The 22161-nt window shown below is 45.6% G+C and overlaps 2 protein-coding genes across 6 annotated transcripts in view; both read right to left on the bottom strand.

The window, feature by feature from the left end:
• The window catches only part of KIAA0232 (KIAA0232 ortholog), a 67650-nt gene that overhangs the window by 29698 nt on the left and 15791 nt on the right, over positions 1 to 22161 (bottom strand). For 4 of the 5 annotated variants that reach the window (XM_070399679.1, XM_070399707.1, XM_070399697.1 and 1 more), the window contains exons 2-3: positions 16121 to 16606; positions 750 to 887 (exon numbers count right to left, since the gene is read on the bottom strand). In XM_070399679.1, the coding sequence (XP_070255780.1) occupies positions 750 to 887; positions 16121 to 16348 (366 nt within the window). In that variant the 5' untranslated portion in view covers positions 16349 to 16606. Of the gene's footprint in view, positions 1 to 749; positions 888 to 16120; positions 16607 to 17225; positions 17488 to 22161 lie in introns of those variants that run through there. The other variant, XM_070399689.1, reaches the window with a different exon arrangement.
• LOC139007668 (large ribosomal subunit protein eL36-like) lies at positions 9581 to 9961 on the bottom strand. Its single transcript, XM_070411317.1, has one exon. The coding sequence runs from the start codon at positions 9908 to 9910 to the stop codon at positions 9596 to 9598; it is 315 nt and encodes a 104-aa protein (XP_070267418.1). The 5' UTR covers positions 9911 to 9961; the 3' UTR covers positions 9581 to 9595.

The following is a 22161-nucleotide window of genomic DNA, read 5'->3' as shown; positions in this document are numbered from 1 at the left end:
TAAAAAAATATATTTTATTGATTTTTTACAGAGAGGAAGGGAGAGAGGTAGAGAGTTAGAAACATCGATGAGAGAGAAACATCGATCAGCTGCCTCCTGCACACTCCCTACTGGGGATGTGCCCGCAACCAATGTACATGCCCTTGACCGGAATCGAACCTGGGACCCTTCAGTCCGCAGGCCGATGCTCTATCCACTGAGCCAAACCAGTTTGGCTAAAGATGTTTCTTAAAGATGTTTCTATCTATCCCTCTCCCCTCCTCTCTCTAAAAATCAGTAATATTTTAAAAAATATATGTATATATCCTTGGGTAAAGATTTTTTTAAAAAAGAAATAATATAAACCAAGGAAAAAGTCACACATGAAAATATCCTGGAGAGCATAACAAAAAATAAAATCAAGAGTAAGATAAATATCCAGCAATAAGAAGTATATTATATTGTTGTTGGAATATTATTTCATGAAATATAACTTAGCCACTAAAAAGAATAAAGATAAATATTAACAAGATGTTCTATATGTTAAATGGGGAAAAGGATGTAACATTTTTGTGTATACTCTAATTACAATGATACATATAAAAGAACACATTATATAAATACCATAAAGAAAAATATAATGTTTATGTTACAGTGGTAAGATAACGAGTAGATAATTTTTCTAAGGTTTGTGAGTCAAGATGTTATACTTGTAAACTTTTAAACACCCCTTTCTCTTCTTAGGGATCAGAAATAAAATATAAACTTACTTCATCAGATGCAGATCGAAGACACTGGACAGCAGCCTGTTTTTTCATCTCTTCCAGAGTTAGATCTGAGCACTTCTTCTTACTCTTTCCCCATTTCTTGTAAGCTCCTTTTTCCCAGCCCAGGAAGATGTCATTCTCCTAAAGTAAGATTGGACAAGTTTCAATGACCAAGCGTAAATAACAAGTTCCATACTCTTTCGCACATACATCCCCCTACTAAACATATTAACTCATAAACTGGTACACACTAACCAAGTGACCACAGAACACTATCAATCAGAACACTTCAGGATGATCCATTGGTTTGGTATCTACTCCTGAGATTACTGATTACTTATGATTTATTATTTATGATCTTACTAAATCTGACCCACATATTTATAGCAAATGCTAATAAACAACTCAGACATCCTATATAATAAAAGACTAATATGCAAATTGTCCCCTTGACCAGGAGTTCAACCAGGGGGTGAGGCCAGCTTGCCAACCGCCCACAGCCCTTCTCCCCAGCCGGCCTCACCCCCAATTGGCCCCCTCACCCCAATAGGGCAGGCGGGCCGGATCCCACCCATGCACAAATTCATGCACTGGGCCTCTAGTTTGTATATAAATTCAAGTATTACTTATATTTTAGTATGAGTCCAAAACTATATACACAATTCAGTGTCCTCTCTTCTATACTTCCCACTCTTCAATAGTGAGTGCTCAGGATGTAACAGTTAAATAATTAAATCCCTATCTCTGTATCTTGTAGTCTAAAAAAACCCAAACAGAGCCCTGGCAGGTATACTCAGTGATTAGAGCATCGCCTGAGGACTGAAGGGTCTCAGATTTGATTCCTGGTCAAAACATGTGCTTGAGTTGTGGGTCCAATCCCTGGCCAGGTTGTGTGCAGGAGGCAACTATTTGAAGTATCTTTCTCATATTGATGTTCTTTTCTCTCTCCCCCTCCCTCCCTCCTTCACTCTCTCTAAAAATCAATGGGAAAAAATATATCCTCGGTTGAGGATTAACAACAACAAAAAAGATACGAAATATTTTGTTAGTATTTGAAGTATATTTTCCCCTCTATTTTTATGCCCATTGTAAGAATCTGAAGGAGCCCTAACTGGCTTGGCTCAGTGGATAGAGCGTCGGCCTGCGGACTGAAGGGTCCCAGGTTCAATTCCGGTCAAGGGCATGTACCTTGGCTGCAGGCACGTCCCCAGTAGGGAGTGTGCAGGAGGCAGCTGAATCGATGTTTCTCTCTCATCGATGTTTCTAACTCTCTATCCCTCTCCTTCTCCCTTCCTCTCCATAAAAAAATCAATAAAATATATATATTTTAAAAAAAAATCTGAAGGAAATCTGAAAAGTAGGAAGAAAGCAGGCAAATCACCCATGACCTACCGCCAGTGAACACTACAACAATCTGGTCTGCTTCATCTGGTCTTTTTCTTATGCTTTAAAACACATAGTTGAATTCACACTACTTGTATAATTTTGCATTTGATTTAACTTACTATAGTGTGAACATTACCCCCATGTTACTACGAATTCTTTGGGGCTACATAATATCCCAAGATATTAGGTTTACTTAGCTATTTCCTTAGACTGGGACTGTCAAAATTTAATATTATCGATTTGCTTTGTTTTATCTTTTGTTGTTGATGTTGTTAATCCTCACCTGAGGATATTTTCCCACATATTTTTATAGAGAGTGTAAGGGGTAAGGGAGGGAGTGGAGGAGGGAAGAAGAGATGGGGCAGAGGGAGGGAGAGGCAAAGAGGTGAGGGAACAGACATCAATGTGAAAGAGACACACAGATTGGCTGCCTCCTCCATGCGCCCAACCAGGGCTGGGGATCGAACCAGCAACCCAGGTACGTGCCCTTGACCAGGATTCAAACTCTCCACCCTCTGGTTCTCAGGCTGATGCTCGAACCACTTAGAAACAGCAGCCAGGGCTGTTCTGTCTTTTAAAAGCCTTTACTTGATAAATTATGAGTAAAACCAGTGGAGAGACAAAGGAAAATAAGATTAGAGAGACAGACAAGGTCAAAATTTAGAAAATTATCTAGAAGAGTACTTGGCCTCCAGTGGGCCCTGAGGAAATAGATATACATGAATGAGATGGAATAAAGGAAAAGCATAAGAAGAATTCATTCAAAGGATCTTTAAGATCAAATAATACGCCATCAACTGTCTAAACCAGTTTGTACTTGAAACAATACAAGCTACTTTTATGCCACCAGATAAGAGTGCAAGAAGGTCCCTCCTCCCTCCACACTCACCAGAATTAGCATCCTTTTACTTAATTTCTTAGGCATGTTTGCAGATTTAATGACCTGAAAACATCTTTTCTGGCTGAGTGGTGTCTATTCCATTTTCCAAGGGAAAATGTGTGTGATGGCCAAGGAAGAACTATCAGTATGTTTCCACTATCTGAGTGTTTGGCGGGGCTACACCTGAAACCTGCGATTCTTATCAATGATATCTCCTGGAGATAGGGCTTGGCCTTCGACAGGCACAGAGGACTGAACCGTAACAATGGAGATTCAGCGCTTCTGAAGGCAGGGGAACGATTAGTTTTCTCTGTTGTTCACAGTACATGAAACATGGTGGGAAAGTTATTTGTGTAATTATTCAAAGCAGGACTCCTTTCTGTTTGAGCTCTGAGATTGGCTTTCTCTTTACTGAGCCTTATAACCATACTAGAGGCTCGATGCATGAAATTCGTGCAAGAGTAGGCCTTCCTTCCCCCAGCTGCCCGCTTCCCTCCAGCACCTGGGACCTGGGCTTCCCTTTGGCTGCCGGCAGGCACCCAGGACCTGGGCTTCCCTCGTAGCCCCAGCTTTGTCAGGTCTAGTTAGCATATTATGCTTTCATTATTATAGATTTCTCTACTGAAGCGATATTATAGTCCAGCAGAGGTAGCACACATTCAAAGGTCCTAATAGTTTTTAAAAAAAATATTTTTATTGATTTCAGGAGGAAGGAAGAGGGAGAGAGAGAGAGAGAAACATCAATGATGAGACAGAATCACTGGTCGGCTACCACCTGCACGTCCCCCACTGGGGATGGAGCCTGGCTGGGCTCCTAATAAAGTTTCATTACAGACAGAGAGACTTTCAAAATTCACACAGACATGCAGTCAGTTCTTCTGGAGGGCAGCCTGACAATACAGACCAAACATCTTAAACATGTATGTATTTTTTAAAAATCTTTATTGCTGTATGACAGATGTTCCCCTTTCCCCTCCCCATTACTCCTCTACACCCGGTTCCCGCCCCATCCCAAACCTTCCCCACCCTATTGTCTGTGTCCATAGGTAATGCATATATGCATGTAAGATCTTTCGTTAGTCTTTTCCAACCCCTCCACCCCGCTTCCCTCTGAGATTTGTTAGTCTGTTCCATGTTTCCATGCCTCTGATTCTATTTTATTATTCAGTTTATTTTGTTCATTAGATTTTTTGTTAGTTTATTTTGTTGATAGATGTTTACTGCAACTTTATTGTTCATATTTTTTTAATCTATTTTTTTCTCCTCCTTCTCTATCTCCTTCTTCTTCTTCTTAAAGAGTACCCATCAACATTTCATGTAATACTGGTTTGGGGTGATGAACTCCTTTAGCTTTTTCTTGTCTATGAAGCTCTTTATCTGACCCTCAATTCTAAATGATAGCTTTGCTGGGTAGAGTAATCTCGGTTGCAGGTCCTTGCTATTCATCACTGTGAGTATTTCTTGCCACTCCCTTCTGTGGCACCAGGGATTACAGGAATGCACACAAGCTAGTCCCTGCCTGCCAGAGCCCCACGGTCCAGTGTGGAATAAAGACCTGGGAGCAAACAACTATGCATGGTTGCTGCTGTTAGAAAGGTTTGTGGAAAGCACTAAGAAAACAAAAAAGCCACGTTTTTCCTTGGCCTGGTTGGTGAGCAAGGCTTCCTGCAGAGGGAAGGGTCACTGCAGCGGAGTCTTAAAGAGAGAACAGAAGTTGGGACTGGAATGAGGGGGGAAACAGGCAGAGCAATGAGCTGAAGCCAGGGCTAGCGCACATTTTCTCCAAAGGCAAAACAGCAAGTACTTTAAACTTCATAGGTCAAGAGGATAAATCAAGGGGATAATGAGGTACTTTTACCAAAAAGAGAGAGAACATAAAATTTCACATTTATTGATAGAATTCAAAATATAATTCAGTACATTTTTTTTAACACTGGTCTGCTAATGAGAAGAATGGAATTCTTTTTGGGGTAAATAACAGTTGCTTAATCAGGGCTCCAATTTAGTGTTCTCTATCATCAAAATCAATTACAAATGTTCATCTGTTAATGCTCATTTTTTAAATAATAGCTTTATTGACATATACTTCATATACTATCAAATTTACTCTTTTAAGTGTGTGTATTCAGTGGTTTTTAGAATAATTCACAGGGTTGTGCAACAATCACCACTATCTAAGTTTAGAACATTTTCACGGTCCCACAAGGAAACCATGCACCCGCGAGCAGTCACTTCCCATTCCTCTCCTGAGTCGCTGGTAGCTACTAATCTGCTGTCTCTATGGACTGTCTATTCTGGACATGTCATGTCAATGGATCATACAATATATGTCCTTTGTGTCTGGCTTCTTTCACTTAGTGATGTTTTGAAGGCTCATCCATGTTGTGGCCTGTGTCAGTACTTCATTTCCTTTTATGACTGAACTAGAGGCGCGGTGCACAAAATTCTTGCACAGGTAGGGTCCCTAGTCCTAGCCGGCAATCAGGGCCAATCTGTGGGGCGATTGGTGGGGTGATCGGGAGGCCCTGCTAGCACCCGCCTTGGCTGGCCTGGCACCAGCTCCGCCCCCACCACCACCCACACCGCTACCTCCGGTCGCCTCTCTCTGTGGGGCGACGGGTGGGGCCCCCATTGGCACCCGCCTTGGCTGGTCTGGGGCCTGCGGGCTGGGGGCAGCTCCTGCGTCTGCCCCCTGGTGGTCAGTGCGAGTCATAGTGACCGGTCGTTCCACCAGTCGTTCCACTGTTTGGTCGATTTGCATATTGGGCTTTTATTGCATGGATGCAGCACATTTGTTTATCCACGCATCCACTGATGGACATTTGGGCTGTGCCCTCCTCTTGGATATCATGAATAATACTGCATAAATATTCACATACAAGTTTTTGTATGGACATCTACTTTCAATGTATTTCATCTTTGAAAATATCTTCACACAAATATACTGCCAAATTACTAATATTAGCTCCCAGGCATGAGTTTCACTGAACACAGTATTCTTAGAGGCATTTATAAAATTCTGTTGGGTTCTCCTCTGGGTAGTTGCCTTTCAGCATGTCAGTATAGTGCAGAGGCACCATTCCCACGCGGAAGTCAGGGGATGCATCTCAACGGAAGTCACACAGCTTCTGAGACGCGGACGCTGCCTTCGCCCTGTGCCAAGGCGGAACATGCGACTGGAACTGCAGTTGGAGCTTGAGCAACACACCGCTGCAGGTCTGTGTGGGAATGCGGGTTCTGCTTCGTTTTAACTTTTTTATCTTTAACTTTTGACAGAATAAAAATGTATAATGCCACTTATTTGTGATTCAAACAATGTTGTCTGTTAGAATTACTTTACTACATTATGAATTCTGCATATAAGTGCTATTTTACCTTGTAATTTTAGGTTGGCTTCATTAAGAAACATCAAGTTTATAGCAAAATCTACACAAAAAATAGATATACTTTTCTGCATTCTGCTCTTTCCACTTACTATATTTGAGAGCTCCTTTACTCTACTTTTTACTGGCTTCATGTACTGTGTGAATGTATTATCATTTTATTTAACCAATAACATTGAACTAATAAACAGATGTTAAAAAAAACACAGTATTTTTTAAAAGGGTCCACGTGTTTCTATTTTACTGTGTTCAGTCTCTTGTGCTGTACTCATTAAAACATAAACATACAATTTGACATGTGCCAAATGTTTACCAAGTAAACTCAGTAAAATCAAGTATGACTTTTCAAAGTCACCATCTTAAAGACAGAGCACAATTACCAAGCACCAAACTTCGGGGATACGGCGGAAGAACTCCTCCACGGAGAAGCTGCGGTGCTCAGACACTGCTGTAAGGTAACGTAAGGCTACGGTCTTCACTGACTTCACTGCTTCTTCTATCAAAAAGGAAACTGGGAACTGGAGGAAGAACAGGAACACGACATTCTGGAATACAGCTGGCACAGTGACGTCAGGGACGTCTGCTGTTCGCCACTCAGCATCCACCCCCGCCTCCCACACCTTCCTGCCACCAGCGTCCTGAAAACCTAAAACCATGATGTGTTTGAATGGGACTAATGCCACTCCGTCTTCGGGTCCCAACTGGCTTAATACAAATCAGTGTGTTTCATCCTTTAATTCAAGATTGGCACAGAGAGAGGCATGTGACCAATCAGAAATAAGCAAAAAAATAAATTTAAAAGTTTTATTGCTGGGAATGTAGGGAACACATCCTTCAGATAGTGTGTGTGTGTGTGGGGGGGGGGGGGGGGGGATATGTTGTCCTCATTGTCATGTGCCCTCTATGCCCAGGGAGCTGGCTGCAAAACCCACTGACAGAGGGAGGCAGACAGAGGTGTGGGGCACAAGCCCAGAGGCACCTGAAGCTCAGACTAGAACCAGCTGGGCCAGCCCTACTTCGGAACTTTTAGTTATGAGACTTCTTTCCCCAGCTTAAGCCAATTCACTCTATCTAGCAACGCTGTCATTTAGAATGGAAGGACATATAAAGAGCTTCCCAAACAAGAAAAAGCTAAAGGAGTTCATTACCACCAAACCAGTATTACATAAAATGTTGAAGGGTGTTCTTTAAGGAGAGGAAGAGGAAGAAGAAGAAGGGGGAAGAAATAAAAAATATGAAAAATAAAGCGGCAATAAATACATACCTATGAACAAATGAATCTAAAAACCAAAATAAAAGAAAAAGCAGAACAGAAACAGACTCATAGATACAGAGAGCAGACTGATGGTTGCCACATGGGAGGGGAGTTGGGGGCTGGGTGGGAAAGGTGGCGGACGGGATTAAGAAGTACAGATTGGTAGTTACAGAATAGTCATGGGAGTGTAAAGCACAGCATAGGAATATAGTCAATAATATTGTAATAACCATGTATGGTGTCAGATGGGCACTACATTTATTGAAATGACCAGTTAGTAAGTTAGTAGTATATAATGGCTAATCACTGGGGTGTACACCTGAAAATAATATAATATTGTATGTCAAGTGTAATTGAAAAAGAATTTTAAAAAGAAGACACTATAAATAGTGAAAAGGAAATTCACAAAATGGGAGAAAGTATCTGCATATTATATCTGATAATGGGTTAATATCCAGAATATATAGAGAACTCCTAAATCTCAACAACAGAAAAACAGCAACCAGATTTTAAAAATGGGCAAAGACTTAAAAAGACAGTTTTCCAAAGAAAATATACAAAGGCCAATAAACACATGAAAAGATGCTCAATATCACTAATCATTAGGAAGAATGAAAATCAAAACTATAAAGAGACACCACTTCACACCAATCAGAACAACAAGTGCTGGCAAGGACATGAAGGAATGGGAACCCCACGCACCATCGGTGGAAATATACATGGAGCAATGCTGGCAGTTCCTCAAAAAATTAGAAGTAGAATTGCCATATAATCTAGCAGTTCCACTACCGGGTATACACCCCCAAAACGGAAAACAGGGTCTCAGAATTTGTACTCCAAGCATGTCTAACTGAAAGGCTAACAAGGGCCAAATAAACAAGTTTTAAGTGTATGTGGGCTGCAAAAAAACAAAAGCTTCAATTTTCGTAGAAACGTAGGTTTATTTTGATAGAGACATGCTGAATTCAAAGGGCTGAAATAAATGAGTCATCATTAACATAAAATAATAGGACATTTAATAAAAATTAATATTTTTATTGAACATTAACTTACCAGACACTGAATAACTGCACAAATTAATAAGCCTCACACAAATAAACCTATTTTTCTTATTCTCCGAAAGTGAAATATTTCCTGTTGTGCACACCAAACAAGTCAGCACAAGACTAATGACGTGGCCATCACTGCCAAAATATTCGCTGCTGGTATTAGTGGAGAGAAATGGTGCGCCTGCGTATCAGGCACGTAAGGGAAACGAAGGCAACACGATTATAGTCATCAGTCATTAGCGAACGGTGTAGTTCACTATTAATAATTATGTATAACAGGATATTGTAGAAGTTAAGTTATGAAATTTTTACTAAAATATTTCTTACATACCGTTATATTGGCTGGGCCGCAAAAATACTTGTTGTGGGCCACATGCGGCCCGCGCTGCGAGCTTGACGTGCCTGTTGCACACTATGCTCGCGGCAGCATGATCTACAAAAGAACAGCTAAAGCCGAGAAGAAAGCCCAATGTCCACCGGTGGATGGATGGATAAGCAAAATGTGGCATGTCCATACAATGGAATGAAATTCAGCTTAAAAAGGAAAGACATTCTGACACATGCTACAATATGGATGAACCCTACCACTCAGTGAAATAAGCCAGCCACAGAAAGACAAATACTGTATGATTCCACTGATATGAGGAACAGAGAGTGGTCAAAATCATAAAGACAGGAAGCAAAATAGTGATGGCCAGGAGCAAGGGAAGAAAACAATAGGAAATTTGTTAATGGGGACAGTTTTTTATATTTACAAGATGAAAAGAGTTATGGGGATAGATGGTGGTGATGGTTTCACAACATTTATGAATGTATTTAATACCACTACACTGCACATTTATTTATTTATTTTTTTCTGAACAGGTTTTATTACACAGACAGGGAGGGGCTGGGGCTCAGTCCTTGGCTGCTGCCTTCCTCACGGCTGCAAGGACATTGCTCAGCTCCTCTCTCTTCCTCTTGGCGCGAATGTGTGTCCCCACCCTTTTCTTGATGAATTTCAGGGCCCTCTTGTCCTTAGAGACCTTGAGCAGCTCCATGGCGCGCCGCTCATAGGGGGCAAAGCCACACACCTCTCGGATCATGTCCCAAACGAACCTGGTGTGCTTGGTGAGGCGCCCGCGGCGGCGGCTGTGCCTCGGCTTGCTCACGTTCTTGGTCACCTTGTGGCCCTTGTTGAGGCCCACGGCCATGGGGTAGCGCAGAGCCATGGCTGCTGCTCCTCAATGGCTGCCGCGGCGGAAGCTACACTGCATATTTAAAAATGGTTAAGATCGCCTGGCCGGTGTTGCTCAGTGGTTAAGCATTGACCTATGAACCAGGTCATGGTTCGATGCCTGACCAGGGCACATGCCCGGGTTGTGGGCTTCCCAGTGTGGGGTGTGCAGGAGGCGGCCAATCCATGATTCTCTCTCATCATTGATGTTTCTATCTCTCTCTCCCTCTCACTTCTCTGAAATCAATAAAAATGTATTTATAAAAATAACTGGTGGATAATCCATCAAAGAAAAAATAAGTAAGTTTTAACTTCATTAAAATACAAACTGCTCTTTGAACAACAATGTCAAGTGGATTAGAAGAAAAGCCACAGGCTGGGGAAAAACATTTGCAAAAGGCTAATCTGATAAAAGACCGTTATCCAAAATATACAAAAAAACTCTTAAACACTCAGAATAAGAAAACAACCTACACTGACCTCAGCAGACACGTCAGCAAAGCAGATTCAGAGACGACCTGAGCTGGGAAGACTGCACCGCATGTCAGCAGGGAACTGCTCATGAGGACAGTGCAACACCACTGCACACCTCCCAGAATGGCCGGAATCCGGGACACTGACAGCACCAGGCGCCGAGGGCTCGGGGCAGCAGGAGGGCTCTCCGCGTGGCAGTCGGGGCTTGCAGCAGGGCGTGGAGCAGGGCAGCTTGAGGAGAAGGCAGCTTCCCATGGGCACCGCTGCGAGCGAAGGCCCCAGATCAAGCGGCCACCGAACCAGCCTTACCCCTTGAAACTGCAGGTTTTTACACCAATAAATGCGCCAGAAGTTACTAACAGTGTGACCCCGGGCAGGTGACTCAGCCACTATCCACCTAGCAACTGGGGATGACGGTGAGGGCTGACTGCATCCCTGCGCACGGGAATGAGTGCACACACGGTCATTTTACGATTCCCGGAGCGGGGTCTGTCATAATCACAGGCTCCTGTGCGCGAAGCCTTCCCGAGGCAGAGAACTCTGCCGTAAAAGACTAGAGAAATATTTGAATAAACTCTCGATGGTGGTCTGAGTCAGGGAAAAAGGAAAACTAAGGCTCTGGGTCACAAGGAGGGTGAGAGGAGCCCTCTTCCTCTTGGGCCGGGGCACCCTCACCCAGCACAGCCTCCCACAGGGAGCGGACGTCCACCCTCAGGGTCTCACTAGCTTCCCTTTTAGCCCTCCTAATAATAAAGAACCAATATGCTAATTAGACCGCACGGCGGACCGGCCTTCTGGAACGCCCAGGAGTGGGGGACGGGGCCACGAGGCAGCGGGCTGCGAGGGCCGAGCCCCTGGCACGAATTGCGTGCATCGGCCTCTAGTGTTTAAGTGAGACGACACAATGTTTGTAAACAAGGGAACACAGGTGGGTTTGAGGAACACAGGGCCAGGCTCTGGCCGGTCCCCGGGACGCAGCTGCCGGTCATTCGAGTGTGCTCTGTGGGGCTCCACTCGGATTCACCTGTGAGCTCAACGACACAGGGCTTCCCGCCTCCACCACCACGTGCTCCCCAACGTGCCTTCACAAGCGCTCTAGGGCCTCCACCAACAATTATTTGTTCTATATGAGAACAAACAAGAACAAAACTCTCTGGTATAAAAGTGGGCACGTCACGTGGGGGGGTGGGGGGGGAGTGCCTGCCTTCACCGGGCGGAGGCCCCAGTACGTGAGCAGCGGGGGGGGGGCACACGCTGGTGGCCCCTATGCGATGGCACCTGGTTTAAAAAGATGAAGGCCTAGCAGGAGAGCACCATCCACGTCAGGTGGCGGGAGAGCTGTTAGAAAACCCACTGTTCTGCAACCACTGAGAGAGGTGGGATCCCCAATGGAGGGTGAGGCTCAGTCCCCAGGCCGCTGGGGGAGGCGGGCCTGCCAAGGAGGGGAGCGGCTGGGAGCAGCTCCAGCCTCAGCAACGCTCCTGCATGAGCGGTAAGCTGACCGCAAACGGGGACCCAGAGTAAGGGGACTCCACAAAATGTCAGTCACCAGCGACAAAGGGAGGAGGAGGAGCCGCTCAGGTTAGAGGAGGTTAAGGAGAGGGGCCCCTGAGGTCATGTGCGTCTCACACTGGATCCTAGATGAGGGAAAATGACAACTAAGGCCCCGGGTGGTGTCAGAATAAACAAGCCATCTTTTCTGCCCAAGAAGGGAGTGTAGGAAGTCGCCATGTTGGCTCATGTGACTTCGCAGACATCATCTTGGTTCCCGTGACTTGGCAGCTCCCCTGGGGGCTGCCATTTAGAAAAGGCAAAGGTCAACCCTCCCTTTACATTAGCCAATCACGCAAGACTGGGAGCCTAAGCTCCAGTGAAGAGTGAGGACAGATCACTGCCCAGGAACAAAGCGTGCGGCTCAGTGTGCTGCTGCCGCTCTGCTGGTGCGCACCTGCTGCAGGACTAACGGTGTTGCCTTGCTGTCTGGCTCCCGAGAATGCTTTGTGCTCTACCAGGACCCCTGGTTTGGGGGGCTCGCCTTATTTCTAACATTATTTCTAACACTGGGACAACTGATGAAAACTGAACACTGACAGTATATTAGATAACAATGTGGTGATGTTGATTTTCTGGTATTTTATCATTGTACTAAGGCTAAGAGAAAGTCCAATTGTAAGGAAAATATGCTTATTTAGGATAAGTGGGCATCAAGGAAAGGAGAGAAAGACAGCAAAAGCGGAAAACGTTAGCTGACGGAGTGAAGACTACATCGGAGTCCTTTGTGCTGGTCTTGCTATTCTCCCAATGTCTGAAATTATTTCTCCCAAGTTTAATTTTTTAAAAATAAGAACATGTGATTTATGCCCATAAGACTCTTATCTCCTGGGAAAGACAATACATGTAATAACTATAATGAAGAGCTCTGCAGTAGAAATATGACCAAGTTTGAAAGATGACATTGTTTTCATTAGGAGTTATCAGAAAAGGGTTCATAGAGAAAGGTGACTTGGGCCTTATAGAATGCATTTAACAGTGGTTCTCAACCTTCCTAATGCTGCGACCCTTTAATACAGTTCCTCATTGTTGTGGTGACCCCCAACCATAAAATTATTTTCGTTGCTACTTCGTAACTGTAATTTGGCTACTGTTATGAATCGTAATATAAATATCTGATCTGCTATATGTTTTCCGATGGTTGCGACCCACAGGTTGAGAACCGCTGCATCAGAAAGTAGTTAATACTTCATTTAAAAAATGATAGCTAGTGAATTCCTGATTATCTGAGAGTACATTTACTGGAGGATGGCAATCATGACCAAAAGAAAAAAGGAAAAGAAGAAAAAAGAATGTGTGGAAGTAAAGCTACTGTGACACAGCAGAAGGCGGTTGTTCTCTGGAATTACAGTCATCAGCCGACGCCACTGGACTTGCAGCCCTGCTCAGAGGTTTGCCTTAGTTACTCAGCCCCCACCAGGGCCCCGTCCGATCAGTCTCACTTCCTACCTAACCATCCTGGGCAGCTGAGACCAAAGTCATGTTCAAAGTCTGTTTCTCAGAACTCAGGAGCTCTTTGAGGGTTTAACTAAGATGGGAAAAACAATAGATTAACAGGGCAGGTGAGGCCAGTAGTTGAAGTAATGGCCTTAAAATCGGCCATTTTCAAGTTCAGGTTCAACTAATTCAAGAACTGGGTGTGTGGGTGGGGGAAGATGTGATGAAAGGAGCACCCAAAAGTGGAGTCATCTGCCTGGCCGGTGTGTCTCAGTGCCTGAGCGTCAACCCTGAACCCAATTGAGGCACATGTCCAGGTTGCGGCTCAATCCCCAGTAGGGGCATGCAGGAGGCAGCCAACTGATGTTTCTATCTCTCTATCCCTCTCCCTCTAAAATCAATAAAAACATATTTTAAAACAAAAACAAAAGTGGAGTCATCTGACCTCCAGCTGAGGGTCTCAGCCCCCGAAGCCTGACCAAGACCAGGAAAGGTGGCACCCTTCCTGGTCCACAATAGTTGGTGAACGTGATTGGTAGCTGGGTCTGAATCACAGGTGAGCTAAGGCCCTTCCCTTCTCATCCTCCTGCTAGAGATTTCCCTTGGCTCCTCGACCTAAGTCTCTCTTTGGAGAAACAATGAGCACATCATCCCCTTCAGTCAAGGCAAAGTAATGGAGGTGCTGACTGCCTCTTAGGTCACCTCTAATTAAAACAAGGATCATTTGCATTTGATCTTCCCCATCAGCATGGGACCTGGCACTCCCGCCCTGAGCTAAGTTGAAGAGGTGTTTAGGGGTCTTTTACTTCCCTGTGGGTTCCCCTTGTAACTCCAGAATGTCCTATTTCTTAAAGACGAACCAGAACCCTGGAGGGAGGAGCAAACACAGCCGGGCACCAAGAGCAGCGCTGACCTCTGATGCCAAGCCCCCACTAAGAAAACTGGAGGACTCACAGACACATCTCATCAGAGATGTGTTCAACTATAATCTTAATAGTAGGCCTATGTTTTATGCCCTTTTTGATGTCCTATAGCACCTAGTACATAAATACTTTGTGCTAACAAATTTATTGGCTATTTATTAAATATTTTAGACTGATATTAATATACTAGAGGCTCGGTGCATAAAATTCATGTACTGGGAGGGGAGAAGGGGTGTCCCTCAGCCTGGCCTGCACCCTCTTGCAATCTGGGACCTCTTGGGGGATGTCCACCTGCTGGCTCAGGCCCGATCCCCCTATGTATCGGGCCTAAGCCGGCAGTCAGATATCCCTCTTGCAGTCTGGGACCCCTCATTCCTTACCACCCACCTGCACGGAGGTGGGAGAGGCTCCCACCACCGCCGCTGCACTCACCAGCTATAAGCCCAGCTTCTGGCTGAGCAGCGCTCCCCCTGTGGAGCACACTGACCATCAGGGGGCAGATCCTGTGTTGAGTGTCTGCCCCCTGGTGGTCAGTGCACATCATAGCGACCGGTCATTCTGCCATTCGGTTGATTTGCATATTAGGGTTTTATTATATAGGACAATTCCAAGAGTACATGATTTTTGAGTTAAGAGAAATAGCCTCCTCATTTCTGGAAATAAAAATTTTTCCATGTTTATAGATTTAGCATTTTACTTAAGTATATTTTACATTTACTGAAAAGATAATGGAAAATTATAGAACCTTGGTATCCTTATATAAAATTTTGACCAAAATAACACATTTCTCATTATCCTATAATAAAAGGGTAATAAGCAAATTGTCCCCTTGACCAGAAGTTTGACAGGAGTTCGACTGAAGTTCGACCCGCCAACCATGCACGGCCCCTCCCCCTGGCCGGCCCCACCCCCGGCCAGCCATCCCCCCTCCCCGATTGGGGGTGGGGCCAGCCGGACCCTACCCGTGCACGAATGTGTGCTCCGGGCCTCTAATTAGGTTATAAGTCAATCCCCTGGAAACTGTTTGACCTAATGCTTCCCAGCCAAGGTGGCAGGCGCCAGAATTGTGGTGTGTCCAGCTGGGAAGGGTGAGGAGCCCAGCAGGGACTCAGGTCAAGCAACTGAAACCCTGTGTCTGAGGGACTGAGGCTCTTCTGTGTTAATAACATGGTTGAAAACAACAGAAACTGCCCACCAAACACTGCATTTTGTGTGACATGTGTACGAAGAAGTCACCCAGAGCCCGTGCCTGCTGGTGGTGACTCCAACTCCCTCTGGGCCGACCACCCTCTCAGGAGCTCCCCCGGGAAACTGAGACTGATGAGTTTTTTCTCAAGAACCTGGATTTGGTTGCTTCCTCGCTTTAAGCTCAGCACTTAAGCCAAACAATATGTGGTAACAGACAATTCGCCGGGTGAAACTCAATGACTATGGCAAAGTCATGTGCTATAGCAAACTAGGTCCGCTGCCCTGGGACCACACTTGGATGGATAAGCAGCTGCACACCGTCCTTGCAGGTAAAGTGCGGCCCCACACTGTGGAGAGCGAGGCAGATAACTGAGGCAGTGACTGACATGTCCGGACGAGCTGCAGCCACACTGGAGCAGGCCCTCAGAGGCCGCGGGTCGTCAGACTGCCACCAGTCTGCGACCAGGCAGGTCTGCCCGGACGTGACCCAGTGGTTCTGGGACTAGGCTCCAGGCTGAAGTCCAGGGCCACGCCAGTCACACCCGCTCCAGAGTATGCGAGCGCCCTTTGAAGAGAAATACCAGGGTGCAAACCGTCATGGATTTCCATATGACACTCAGAGGGGCACGTACCTGTTCCTGCAGGTCGTAGTCATAGCTGTCATGCAGCAGGAGACTGAGGACATACCGCGTGTAGATCATGGCATCGATGCCACATTTCTCCAGCTCCTGTCCCAGCCAGGTCTGCACTGGACCCAAAGCATGCAGCAGAGACATTTCAGAGACAGATACGGGGCCTGGGTAAGAGCCAGAGGAGCTTTCAGGTGGTACACCATCCACAACTGCACAGACAGGGCGCATGAATTCAGGTGGCAGACTTCCTTAGGATGCAAAGCATTTTCCGTGGCTGACGTGCTGTTGGTGTCGGAGGGGTTTCACTCCGGGAGCAGGGAGAGAGGCGGGGCCTGGAGGGTGAGCATTGGTCTTGCTGGCATCAGCGTCTAGCCCAGAATTCCCCTCTGCAGGCAGAGCCAGGGTGGCAGCATCCCGGCAGCACACAAGCAGGTGGGCTGCTCTCCTAATTCCCCATGGAGGCCGAATGTGAGTCTGCGGCAGAACCTACAAGAATGAGAGAGAGAAAGGTAGGCGTTACATAGAGATAGAAATGAAGTTACTGATCTTTTGAAAATATCCAAATGAACTGTTCCTCTTTATTGAAATACTTTTGGTATCTTAAAACAGATTTTTTTGTTGCTATAATCTTTGACATTTAAGCTAAACAACATTTTAAACTTTAAAATTTTTAATATCTTTTAAAAGAAAGGAAAACTCAAATTTATATTCTTGTGTTTGTGCTCCATTAGACTCATTCTTATTTTGCTATTTAAAGAACTAGTCAAATTCTGTTCATATGCAATGCTGAAAGAATTCACCTGGTAACAAATCACTAGTCATTTTTAAGTATAACAAAAACCGAGCAGCTGAATAGTAACGTCACTGAAATACTGGTAAAAAGAATTAGTCCTTTAAATTTAAACTTTACCACAAATAACCCATTATTTTGTATGGCTAAAGAATTTGGAGAACCAAGATGGCGGCATAGGTAAACACCGGAGTTTGCTGCCTCGAACAACCACTTCAAAAATACAACTAAAAGACGGAAAAGGACATCATCCAGAACCACAGGAAGGCTGGCTGAGTGGAAATTCTACAACTAGAAGGAAAGAGAAAAACATACCGAGACTCAGAGGAGGCACAGTGCTGAAGTAGAATACTAAGGTTCGGAGTGCATGCGGAGCAGGCTGGCGGCTGAGGGCGTGGTTGTCGTTTTCAATCGGGAGGGAGTCTCAAGCTCTGAGCTCCAGTTCCAGGCGAGTCTCTAGGGAACCAGACTCATTCGGGAGAAGCAGGACTGTCTGGCATCGGTCAGAACCCGAGGGCAGCTTTCTTTCTGAGGGGCTTGCAGCGATTACCCCGGACACTGAGAAGAAAAGCCTCTGAGGGCAAGACTGAGAGCAGCCATAACTGCTAGCCCCGCCCTATTGATCCCGTGGGACCTGCCCGGCCCAAGCCCTGCAGGGAGGCTTTTGCTGGATAGCCACAGGCAAAGGCTAGATTAGCACCTCCCTAGAGATCCAGGAGCCAGGAAGCCCAGAGGTCAGAGTGGGACCATCCAGTTTGCAGCTCCGTGGAACCATAAAAGACACACTCAGGGGGCAGACTCAGTGAGCACCAAAGCCCCATTGAAGCAAGTCTTGCCCCAGAGGGGTGTCTCCAGCACAGAAGTTCTCCCACTGCAGACACAGCTGATTCTCACAGCCAATTGGCCTGGAGGTCAATTCCTCCCAGTGATAACTACAACAATCAAGGCTTACTTACAACAAGACTGTGCACAAAGCCCACAAGGAGGTGCACCAAGAGTGTCTACCTCAGGTAATTGGGACACTTAGCACAGAAAGGCACTCTATAGACACAGCGAAGCATAAAAAATGCCGAGACAAAGAAACAGGACACAAATGGCAGAAATGGAGGAGAGCAAACTGCTGGATATAGAGTTCAAAACCACACTTTTAAGGTCTTTAAAGAACTGTCTAGAAGCCGCCGATAAATTTAGTAAGGCCCTCGAAATGACTGGTGAGACCGCCAATAAATGTAGTGAGATCTTCAAGAAATCTAGTGAGACCCTCGATGTTGTGATAAAGAACCAACTAGAAATTAAGCATACACTGACTGAAATAAAGAATATTATACAGACTCCCAACAGCAGACCAGAGGACCGCAAGAATCAAGTCAAAGATTTGAAATACAAAGAAGCGAAAAACACCCAACCGGAAAAGCAAAATGAAAAAAGAATCCAAAAATATGAAGATAGTGTAAGGAGCCTCTGGGACAGCTTCAAGCGTACCAACATCAGAATTATAGGGGTGCCAGAAGGTGAGAGAGAGCAAGATATTGAAAACCTATTTGAAGAAATAATGACAGAAAACTTCCCCCACCTGGTGAGAGAAATAGACTTACAAGTCCAGGAAGCGCATAGAACCCCAAACAAAAGGAATCCAAAGAGGACCACACCAAGCCAAGAGCAAAAGACAAAGAAAGAATCCTAGAAGCAGCAAGAGAAAGAAAATCAGTTACCTACAGGGGGAGTACCCATACGACTGTCAGCTGATTTCTCAACAGAAACTTTGCAGGCCAGAAGGGAGTGGCAAGAAATATTCAAAGTGATGAATACCAAGAACCTACAACCAAGACTACTTTATCCAGCAAAGCTATCATTCAGAAGTGAAGGTCAGATAAAGAGCTTCACAGATAAGAAAAAGCTAAAGGAGTTCATCACCACCAAACCAGTATTATATGAAATGCTGAAAGGTATCCTTTAAGAAGAGGAAGAAGAAGAAAAAGGTAAAGATACAAATTATGAACAACAAATACACATCTATCAACAAGTGAATCTAAAAATCAAGTGAATAAATAATCTGATGAACAGTATGAACTGGTGATTGTAATAGAATCAGGGACATAGAAAGGGAATGGACTGACTATTCTTGGGGGGTGGGAAGGGGTGTGGGGGGTGCGGGAATAGATTGGACAATAATCGTGCACCTATGGATGAGGACAGTGGGTGGGGAGTGAGGGTGGAGGGTGGGGTGGGAACCGGGTGGAGGGGAGCTATGGTGGGAAAAAAGAGGAACCAATTGAATAATCTGAACAATAAAGATTTAATTTTTTTTAAAAAAAGAAAGAATTTGGATTTGCTTGTCACTTATTTCATAAAAACTAAAGTGAGCCTGGCCAGCATCATTTTTATAAAGCGTAATCTCTCTCTGACATGGCACATACAGATTATTTGTGGGAGGTTTTCTCAATTTACTTGTTTGACATCACAACTAATCAAAGAGAACCAGATAGCAAACATACCTCAGGCTCTCCGGCCCAAATATAAAATGTGGGTTAAAACCCACAGGATCAGGCACCTGCCCCGCTGGCTTGGCTCAGTGGCTGAGCATCAACCCAGGAATCGGCAGGTCACAGTTCAATTCCTGATCAGGGCACATGCCTGGATTGCAGGCTCGATCCCCAATGATTCTCTCATCACTGATGTTTCCATCTCTCTCCCTCTCTGAAATCCATAAAAAAAAAAAAAATACACATTTTAAAAAGGATACACGTTAATTTCCCCACCCTCACACTGTTAGTATTTTGGTGTGGGTATTATTGCTTTTTCCTTTGTAGAATAATAGTATTTTACATTCTGCTTTTCTCACCTAACATTGGGTCTTCCCAGCGCTGTTCTCATGGCACCAACATGGCAGCCACAAGTCACGTGGTGCCACGTGATTCAGTGAAAAGCCAGCTCCTTGGGCACACTGGCCACAGTTGAAGTGCTCAGCAGCCGGGCTCCATCGTGGCGCAAGGCCATGCTGCGCTGCCCCGTCACCCTCGGCTCCGCCGCCGCCGCCCATTCCCACACTCACCAGCGCTGGCTCTGCCTCTCCAGCAACTGCCCAGCAGGCTGAGCAGAGTCCTTAGCCTTTTCAGCAGAGTTCCCGCCCCTCCTGTGCCTGTGGCTGCTCCACACGCTCCCTTTACTCCCAGAGCTGGGATGCTCGCCACCGCTACGCTGAGCTAACCATGTGCCCAAAGGAACTGTTTGGGGAATTGGGAAACATCTACCCTTATGTCTGACAGGCCTCAAATTTCAACAGGTCAAGTTTCATCACAGAGTGTAATCACGGAAGGGTCTATGACGAAGTCATGCTGTGCAGAACAGCAAGCACAGCTGAAGCTTACTGCAAAGTAAGAAGAAAATTCAGAATAACCAGGACGAGGGCCAGAGGACAAAATATGGAAAAGTTATTTAGTCAAAACAGGGTAGGTTATGCTGCAGAAACAAACCACCCCCAAATCGCAGTAGCTTGCTTAACACAAAGGCCTTTATCCTGCTCATGCTCCATCGTCCTGGGTTGGCAGGATGCTCAGTGTGACCACTCAGTGCAATCACCCTGGGAGACAAGATGGCAGCACGGCCCCAACTTTGAACCCTGCCAGCCCAGGAGCCAGAGAACAAGATCTGTCCAAAGCGTGCGCTGGAGCTCTGAAAGCTTCCCCGGGAAGTGAGCCACTCACAGCTCACCAATCAAGCCAGTCTCCCGGCCGCCCTTCACCCAAGGGGTGGGACATGCACTCTCACCTACGCCCACCTCTGCGGAAAGAAGAGGGAGGACAGAACAGGTGTCCGAGCTCTAACGACTGCTTCCGTGACCGGAAACAACTCTGCAGGTCACGCTGCTGCAACCCGCACCCTGGCCAACTTCGATGGACATTCGAGCACAGGTGAATGAAACACTAATCCACACAAAAGCTGGAGTGATATGTCCAGAAAGGTTTCGAAGGCATGAAAACTGCTAACACATTCAGACCCAAAAGCAGCGGAGTCGCCGCCTGCCCTCCTCCTCTAGGGAGCTTCTCTGACTACCGAGGCCATGCGGCTCTCCCATCACCCTCTGCTTCCCATGCCCTCCACGCACACATTCTCCAACTGCCTCCTGCGTGTGGGCTCCTTGACGATGAGGCTCAAGTTCTTCAGGGCCGCACTGTGACATATTCCATGCGCCAGTCAGCAGAAGGCTTAGGCCCTGGCAGGTGATCAAAACTATGTCAAACTAAATCCTTCCTCATCTAAAGGGGGGGAATAAATTCTGGGCAATAAAACAGTATTTCTAATACTAGCATGTGCGGGGGGGACTCAACTCCTCCCCCCACACACAGGTACTGGAGGCTCGTGTGCCCCAGGCACTGAGCATGTGACCTGCATGACGACCTTGGGGTTTTCGTTCTGTTTGCCATCCTAGGTGGGTGGGCTTCTGTCTTCATCCTTAGGGAACCAACTTGTACTTCCTTCGCCTGAAACCTGCCTTCTCTGATCTAGTAAGGTACTCCTGCAGGTCATGCCTTTCATTCGGTATTTTAAATGGTGCTGCCTCACCATACATTTCCCAATGAACTTGCTGAAGTGCTCAGTATGCAAGGGTATGCATTACCTTTTCATAACTCTTTAATTTGGGTGTCCTCAGAATTTTTGCACAAAGAAAAGCCTTTGGCCCTAACCGGTTTGGCTCAGTGGATAGAGCGTCGGCCTGCGAACTGAAGGGTCCCAGGTTCGATTGCGGTCAAGGGCATGTACCTTGGTTGCGGGCACATCCCCAGTAGGGAGTGTGCAGGAGGCAGCTGATTGATGTTTCTCATCAATGTTTCTAACTCTCTATCCCTCTCCATTCCTCTCTGTAAAAAAATTAATAAAATATATATATAAAAAAAAGAAAAGCCTTTGAAGGTGTTAACGTAAAAAAACCACTGAAACCTGTAAAGAATTTTTGTGAGTTTATTTGAGCCAAACTGTGGACATTGGCCGGGAAGCAGAACCTCAACGAATTGAGATAATGCTCCGGAGAATGGCGGGGTTACATCTGTATTTATACATTTGCAATCAAAGGAGGGACGTAGGTGGGTTCCATGAAATTCATTGGTGATAGATTAAGGAGGAGGGATAAAGCAAAGCAGGGAAACCCCTGGGATTGGATAAAAGGTAAAATGATGGACACACACTTAGGTGGGTGCAGGATCAATTAACATGATAATGAAGGAGTTTGTGGTCTCTGTCCTGGGCCCAGCAC

This window comes from Myotis yumanensis, unplaced genomic scaffold, assembly GCF_028538775.1.
Source record: "Myotis yumanensis isolate MYYU_CA2020_CCGP unplaced genomic scaffold, mMyoYum1.0.hap1 SCAF_1, whole genome shotgun sequence".
In the NCBI taxonomy this organism is placed as follows: Eukaryota; Metazoa; Chordata; class Mammalia; order Chiroptera; family Vespertilionidae; genus Myotis; species Myotis yumanensis.
The sequence above is the reverse complement of the archived record's forward strand: the minus strand, read 5'-3'. Positions and strand labels throughout refer to the sequence as shown.